We start from the raw sequence: 8,364 nt of genomic DNA on the forward strand, positions 1-8,364 counted from the left end.
ACAAAAATGGACAAAGCAGAAGACATAAAAGAAAAATAGAACAGTGTTTTAGAAGAGAATAAAAAGAATAATGGTAACAAACTCATGATGAAGCAAAAGCCAGAGAATAAAAATGGGTCTTTAGACGGATTTTAAAAGTATCCAGTGTTGGGCAGGATCTGATATGCAATGGCAATGTTACAGCAAACGCCCGGTCTCCTCTGTGTTCTAGTCTGGACCTTGGGACAACCAAAAGCATTTGGTCTGCAGACCTCAAGGATCTTGGGGGAGAATACGAGGTTAGGAGATCAGCTAGTTCATGCAATGTCTTAAAAACAAGCGTTAAGATCTTAGAGTCAATTCGAAAGCTGAATTTGGAAAAGATTTAATTCTCGATTCCTCTCACTTCTCTCCTACATTACCTGCAGGATCTCATCCACTGCTGCATCATCGGTCACACAGCAGCACATGTAGACTCGCACTTACCAGCAGTTGTGATCTTCTGTGATCGAGTAGGTTCTGTGACTCCTGATGTTGGCACTCCAGGAAGTCCGCCCTGAGACCTGGTGGTATGTAGGCCTGGGGCACCTGTTGTGTGGTCACCATGGATACCTGGTCTCCCTGTAGAGCTGGTCTGGTTTTGCAGACCTGGAAAGCCTCTTGTTGGAGCTGTACCTAAAAACGATGAAGAAAATAAAACCACATGAGCTAAACTGACAATGAGAAATGAGAAAGTGAAAGTGAGCGTGGGTGCAGGAAGGGCCTTCACAGTTTTTTTGTTTACTGCTGATTTTTGAAAGCTAAAGAGAGCAGAAAATCAAAGCTGTCCGTACCACAGCCGATCTCATCAGAATGATCCTTGCAGTCTGGTCGACCATCACAGAGCAAAGACACAGAGATGCACTCGTCACTGTGCTGGCAGAAAAACTGACCAGGTTCACAGCGCTGCACTGTCACTTTCCCACCACCAGAGGGAGATGTTGTCACACTGCTGGGGGTCACCAGCTCATCTGCAAAAGCAGAAGAAGAGAAACTGTATAACCTGGTAAGAGAAGGTTGTACAGCCAACATTAGGAATAATTATCATAATTTGGTTTATGCCCTGACCTCCTCGGCAGCCGAGGATCTCCACGCGCAGGTAAAACGTGTGCCTGTACTCTGCAGGCATGATGCGCACGTAGCGAGCTCTGACCAGCCGACCGAGCCAGCGGGTCACGGGGGTCCTGCCCACCATCCGTACCTCAAACACCTGCACAGCAACAGAGAAGACACTTTATTACATATAAAAATATGTAATCATGTTTTACAGTGCTGAAATTATAATTAATGGTACTGTTTAAATGTGTTAAGTATACCTTAGCGGGGCCATCGGGCTTCCCATTCTCAGTAAAGTCTGTGAAAAGGCTGCTGTGCAGGGCAAACGCCAGGCGGTATTTGGTGAGGGAACCCCACATTCGCTCAGTGCCCTGTGTCACCACGCCTGACACCCACATGGGCTCCAAGAAATCCACCTGAAAATACGGCTGAGGGTCTGTAGGTAACGGGCTCCAACCGGGCTCCATCACCTGGCTGTGAGCACAAAAGATGGTATGACACGGAGATGACCTCTCTTTTGTCATCTCCCCTTCAAGCGTTAACAAGAACTTGAAAGTTTACTTAAGACCCAATGTGCTAACACTGAAAGACAGAAGTTTGATCTGTTTCAGGCTTGACAAGCGTCTCACATGTTTGGGACTATATTCAGCCGCCCGGCATCGGCAGGGTTGTTCTCCCGATGGGAGGACGAGGTGAGCTGACCATAATGGATTCTCCCATCCTCCAGTCCAAGCGGAGAGGAGCAGATACCTGTGATTGTGATAAAACCACGACAGACCCAGTGATGTTTGCATGCTTTGCAGCATCTTTATTAATGGTTGCTGTACACTTAAACACCTCGGCTGCAGCTCACATACCAACAACAACCAATGACAACAGCGCAGCCTTTTACAGTGCCGAGGCGTGATTGCAGATGCTGTGCAGGTGCCTCTATCTCACCTGCAGCAGCATCGCAGGCCCCGCCTCGCCACAGTGATATATGATGATCCTTACAGTCATTCAGCCTTCATAAGAAATGAAGAAAAACAATCACACAGCTAAAAACAAACCTCACCGTGATATCCCGGGCCACCGTCCTGCAGAGACAAGATCAGAGTATGAAGCACTGTTTCTGTTCATGCTGTACGTATTTTAACATCTCAAATCCAAATGCAAATAATGGGACTTAAATGAATTCACTGGCTTACAGCAGGATGTGTGACAGCAGCCATAGATGGAGTCCTCAGCGGGGCAGGCGGGGGTGTGTACGGCCTGCACAGTAGTGATCGTATTGAAGAGGAATTAAAAACAACTGCAATGCTTCTACGTTAAACAAAAAAGATCCGCGTCCTCGTGTCTTACTGGGCTGTAATGTTGTCATGAGGGTGGCATCCACTTTCATCCTCTCCTCTGGGACAGTGGGGATTTCCATCACAACGCTTCCATGCCTCAATGCAGCCCCCTGGTGGGGGGCAGGAGAACTGACCAGCAGGGCAGCTACGTGGACTGGTGGCTGTAGTGGAAGGCTGCGTACCTGCACACAGTGAGTAGTTGTGCTCAGTAAGAATGTCTATGTTTATTCTAAAATATTAAAGAGCAAACTATGAGCTGTGGTGTGGACAGCTCACCACAGTGGGTCTCGTCCGAACTGTCCCCGCAATCATTGACGCCATCGCAGACTACGCCCAGAGGACCTGCTGGCACGCAGCGACCGTTCTCACATTGGAACTCTTTCTCTCTGCAGCCACCTGCTGGGGAGACTGGTGAGGGAGGACTGGGTGATGTTAACCAGCGAGAACCTGGTGATGAAAGTAAAGCCTGCATTTTAGAATCACACACACAAACCCAGTATGTAAGACCAGCATCCTTTCCACCAACCATCGCCACAGCCCATGATCTCAAGGCGAAGATAGATGCCATTCTGGAAGTCATGGGGCAAGAGGCGGACAAACTGAGCCGACACGATCCTGTCCAGTCTGCTCTCCGTCACTCCTCGATCATCGTGATTACCGAGAAAAACCTGGGAGGAGAACAATCACTAAGAAAAATAATAAAGCCTTTAAAGTAAAGCGCTTTGGTTTGCTGCTGCACCTTGGCTCTGGGTGGGGCATCAGTGACCAGCTCCTTGTGAGTGTACCACTGATTTCCATCCCGGCTGAACTGGAGGAAGAAGCTGGACACAAATGTGCCAAACACACCTCCACCCTGGGTCAACACACCTGTAGGATAGCACAGAGACGAAACTAAGTGCACAAAACACTGAAGCAGCATGTACTGCATGTAAACTGTGTGCCTGTTTACCAGTGATGTTGTATGGCTTTAGCAGGTCTATCTGTATGTAGGGACTCTGTGTGTTGCCGGTGTAGCTGTCAGGCCTCCGCTGTGGTAGGTCCTTATACTCCTCTGGTTCTGGACTCCAGCCCTGCAGGAAGAATTTTAAGATAAATAGCTAAATAGCATCATTTGTCATTTATGAGAAGTCTAAGGAAAAAAGAGGATGATGGTGGACATGCTCAGGGGTCTGATTATGTGTGGAGTACCTGGAGGTCACTGTGAGGGTCCCACGCATGCAGACGAGCTGCATCAGGGGGGTGACCGGCCTGCTGTGAAGAGGCACTGAAACTTGAGGCAGGAAGAGACTGGACACCCAGGGGAGACCAGCATTCCTCTAAACAGGAACAAGGATAAACAAAGTTTGCATGATTTAAAACAGATGCACCTCAGATTATAAAGACTTCACCGACTTGTTCGTGAGATTGTCCAGGTATAACAATGTAAGCTTATAGTTTCCATTAAAGTTTATGGGTTACAACTGTGTAGCAATATATTTCTATACAGTTGAGCCAATGACATGAGCGATAGCAGCAGTGATCATGCAGAAGCAGACACCTGTTTCTGGTGTGATTCAACAAAGCGCTTAGTTTTCCTCTTCATAACACCTGTGCTGTCAGGGTTAGAGGCAGGCGATGGCTGCTAGAGCAGTGCCATACTGCAGATTTGGTATGGATGCAATACAGAAAAACAGCGATACCAATAATGATACTGATACTTTTAACTTATAAAGGCATCTTATGTAGGGAAGTGCTCCAGTTTTGTTGACTGAGGCTCGTTACAAAGGTATGTGTCTGCTTGCTAACCAGTGTAGCTTTAGCTGATAACTTAGCATCACCTCCTAATTACTTCTGACTCCAAAGCAGTAACATGGGAAAAATCTGTCGGCTTAAACGTTTCATTTTTATTTCAGGTCACACATACTGTTGGTACTGAGTTTGCAAAAGCGAACATGTTTGTCTTCTAAGAGGTGTAAATGTCTCATGGGTGCCCTCAGCTGAGCCTCTGGGTGAACTGCAGACCATTTCTGAGCAACATTAATAAAAGTAAACTGGCTCTCCTGGATCGTCTCAGGATCAACCTTTAAATATCTAACAACAGGTAGAGGAAGGCACCTACCTCCAGGAGGAAGAGGGTATGTGGGAATCAGGGGTGTAGTGACCTGTGCTGGCTTGGAGGTCACAGTGACAGGACCAATTGTTGTAAGTATTGTGTCATTTTCACCTAGCAGGTGTAGAATACAAACAGTGGTAAGAGAATATTCATTAACACAAGATTGTCTACCATAAACAAGAGACAGTCGTCTAAGTAATGCAATTTTATTGCTGGCCAGATGTTCACTTACAGGTCCATTCAGCAGATGATGTTTCTACAAGGGTCCCAACTTCATCTTAATGTCATTTTTTTAAGTAATGCATGGCCATTATTTGTTACCAGTCCAACTTACCCAGAATGCAACACTATAAACTAACAAATTGGTTGATTCTGCACAGAGCACTCGTTCACTTTTTAACTCCATTTAATATAAATTCAAAAGTAAAATCTGTGGGATGATTTTCTGACTCATAAACTGCTGCACCATCGATGGTCTTTGTCACGTTTCTTAAACAGATTGTTAAAAATCATTTTTACAACATTTCTGTGCTGTCGATCGTGTCAGGCGTGACGTTTTTTTTTCTAATAAAAAGAAATAAAAATAATGCTCTCCCTCCAAACACCACAAGTGAGATTACGGCGTCTAACATTTATCATTATTAGTCCCTACGTCATCTGACATTTGGATGCTACATTAGTGAGTATGGAGGGCAGTTCCTCGTGTTTAAGTTCAACCACCATTAAAGTGGAAAGAACTTAATCAGCGTAAACAGGAGAACAACTGTTCAGATTTTACCTTGGCAGTAGCAACACCTGTCTCCCTCTCCAGGCACCAGACTTTGGCCCTGCACAAACAAAAAGCATTCATCTCGAGTTGCCACGACGCACAGCTACGTGGAGGCAAGAAAAGGTTGCAGAGGCAGGAAATGACTACAAGTGTTTCCATGGAATAAGATACAAACACACATTTACACACAGTCACATACACAAATGTGCCAATGTCCATTATAGTTCCACAAAACATGGACACAAACTAGGGATGCACCGATACCGATATCGGGTATCGGGGCCGATACTGTAAAATGTGTGTGTACTTATACTCGTAAAAGTTAACCGATACCATGAACCGATACTAACTTATTTCATTAATCAGAGGGTGGCTGGTCATTTCTGTTGTAGTTTTTTAGATTGGCCACTAGGGGGACATCCCGCGCTAAACAGGCACAGGGTTAGACGAGTCAGACTGGCAGCTCCAGATAAAAAAAGAGAAACTGGAGGCTGCTGTAGCTAGGCTAAACAAAATGTCAGCAGTGTGGACTGGAACAGCCAACTTTAACTCAGGTTTTGGAAAAGCGATGAAAAATGTCAAGAGAAAATCCACGGGCAGTTAAAACAACAGAGGCTCTGACTCATTTTATCGCTCTGGATGACCAGCCAATGCCAGTCATGGAAAACATAGGATTCTTCTCAGCATACTCGAGCTGCGATATGAAATTCCCAGACGCCCACACATCAGGGAGATAATGGTGACAAAACTTTCTAAAGAGGTAAAGACAAGCAGTGTGTGCGCGATGTCAGTCTTTGGTTTAACGGCACAGTGGACTGATGATCCACGGGCAGATGGGGAGTTTGTTCGTCAATGCCAAATACTTTCATTATTTTCTTTGTTTGTTTACAATATGGACACTCTGCAACAATTTAAAAGTTTATTTTATTCTCAAACCTAATTTGTATTTATTTTATTCCAAACAGAAGTGTTTATTTATTATTCCGAAAGCTCGAGACAGTGCCAATAGTTCAGTGATATTTTGCTAAATTACAATGTGGAGACTCTGCAATAATTTAACAGAAGTGCTTATTTTTCAATAGAAATTTTTTTGTGGTCATTTTTATTAAGATTTTATTTTTTATCGGCAGAGAATAAAATAAAACCTGTCTTCCGATTCATTGCATTTGTGTGTGTGTGTGTGTGTGTGTGTGTGTGTGTGTGGTAGAAGTATCGGTTTTTGCACTCTGTATCGGCAAGTACTCAGATCCAAGTATCGGTATCGTATCGGTTTGAAAAAATTGGTATCGTTGCATCCCTAACACAAACTTAAGACATTGGTTACACTAATCAGTAAAGTCTGTAAACGACACTAAAGTGGCGACAGGTGAACAACATTTAAAACATAACAATAAGACTAATGTGGAAATATTTTTAGTAGCTTTTGCCAACAAAAATGAACAACAGCCACACACATCCTCTCACCTGAGGGCAGCCAGTGGCGGCGTATGGACAGTAGGGGGAGCACTGCACTGTGAGGTTGGGAAGACAGCGGCATAGCTGACACTGGTCTGACCGCCATCTGTCGCCCACTGTGTGGGACTGACCGTGATACTCACACTCCTCACAGGGGGCTGTCTGACACCTGCACGCACACACACAGACACACACGCCGACAGTGGGATTGTAATACAGACACAAAGACAGACATTTTCTTTCAAAGAAACCCAGCAGAGACGTTGGTGGATGGACATCATGATTCGATCATGTTTTTAACCTCAAAGCCAGAGCTGATAGAAAATACTTCCTCACAGCAGGGGAGAAATGCTTGGCACACGGTTGGATTCCCATATATAGGGAGACATTTCCATTCTTGGATCAGGGTGCACAATATTTTAGCTGCTACTTTTATAACGCTCACGACCTGCACCTGTTCCAATGTGGCAGCACATTACAGAGTAACTGACACATTATTCCCACATTAATCATCTTTTCTTACTTGGACATAATCATGAACAGCTGGTGGATTGCTGCACTCTGCCAACACTAAGAAGTGAGCACACCGGACAGAAAAGCAAACACTGGACTTTCATCCTTGACGCCCGTTTTCATTCCTGACAGCCAATGATCCATCATCCAGAGCCATAATCAGATGATCATGTGATCAGAGCCCAGCACCACACAGAGAAGAAATTATTGTTTAAGCAGAGTTTTGAATTCAGCTTAAAGAACTCTGAAAAGGTTACATGTATCTACTTAATTGGTGGATGACCTCATCAGCTACACACGCAGTCTAGTAAATATCAAATTTGGTTCTTTTTAAACACTTTTACCGACAGAGAAAAACCCCGACTCAGCCTGGTTCGGACCAAGCCTTGGGGTGATACTTTGTAGCGTATGCTTTAATAATCAGACTTGTTTTCCTGGATTCTGAAACAAACGGTGTCATGGACACAGAACAGGAACAAATACATAATCTTATTTTAAATCTTTGGAGTTCAAATGTATCCGATTTATTCATTAAGGTCATGACTTCTGTCTTCCTTATATAAAGGTACGAACAAAAACAAAACCAGAGTTTGTTTTTCAACCGATTAAAAACACCTAAAATTCAGTTAGAAATTCTCAGGATTTTCAAGACACTACATGTATTTACTTCATATGCCTGCAAGGGTTTTCCGAGGTTACCTTTAGTGTGCAAAGAACAAGTGGAGACTGATTTGAACATAAAGTATGATACATATCTGTCTCAGTCTGATCTGTAGAAACAGAGCACACCAGAAGCAAAACACACAGATCTCCATTCTGAGACTGAAAACTTACTCTATAACTGCAAACCTGAGCTTTTATATAATGGATAAAATAAATGAAAAAAATAATTTAAAAAAGGAAAATGTGTGGCAGACTTTAGTTATGTGACTTCCCCTGACCCTCCCATCTATGTACAGTATATATTATATACTTAATGTAGCAATAATAACAATATTTTTTTAGCATTAAAAATATTTTGATTTTGTGGTTTTGGTTTCATTTTGCAGGAATTTTGTTCTCAAAAATCTACAGCTCTGGAATTGTCACCACAAATTTTTTTATTGCTTGGGCAGAGGAATAACATGAAA

The 8,364-nt window shown here is 43.7% G+C and overlaps 1 protein-coding gene across 1 annotated transcript in view; it reads right to left on the reverse strand.

Moving 5' to 3' along the window:
- The window catches only part of LOC113029847 (SCO-spondin-like), a 29,034-nt gene extending 21,782 nt beyond the window's left edge, over positions 1-7,252 (reverse strand). The window contains exons 1-17 of the mRNA XM_026180877.1: positions 7,245-7,252; positions 6,731-6,890; positions 5,276-5,324; positions 4,504-4,608; positions 3,594-3,721; positions 3,355-3,475; positions 3,145-3,272; positions 2,932-3,073; positions 2,682-2,852; positions 2,416-2,587; positions 2,262-2,325; positions 2,129-2,150; positions 1,704-1,824; positions 1,335-1,548; positions 1,087-1,228; positions 813-989; positions 466-654 (exon numbers count right to left, since the gene is read on the reverse strand). Coding sequence (XP_026036662.1) covers positions 466-654; positions 813-989; positions 1,087-1,228; positions 1,335-1,548; positions 1,704-1,824; positions 2,129-2,150; positions 2,262-2,325; positions 2,416-2,587; positions 2,682-2,852; positions 2,932-3,073; positions 3,145-3,272; positions 3,355-3,475; positions 3,594-3,721; positions 4,504-4,608; positions 5,276-5,324; positions 6,731-6,890; positions 7,245-7,252 — 2,113 coding nt within the window. The remainder of the gene's footprint in view (positions 1-465; positions 655-812; positions 990-1,086; positions 1,229-1,334; positions 1,549-1,703; positions 1,825-2,128; positions 2,151-2,261; positions 2,326-2,415; positions 2,588-2,681; positions 2,853-2,931; positions 3,074-3,144; positions 3,273-3,354; positions 3,476-3,593; positions 3,722-4,503; positions 4,609-5,275; positions 5,325-6,730; positions 6,891-7,244) is intronic.
- Between the last annotated feature and the right edge of the window lie 1,112 nt (positions 7,253-8,364).

Source organism: Astatotilapia calliptera, chromosome 9, assembly GCF_900246225.1.
Source record: "Astatotilapia calliptera chromosome 9, fAstCal1.2, whole genome shotgun sequence".
NCBI classification, from domain to species: Eukaryota; Metazoa; Chordata; class Actinopteri; order Cichliformes; family Cichlidae; genus Astatotilapia; species Astatotilapia calliptera.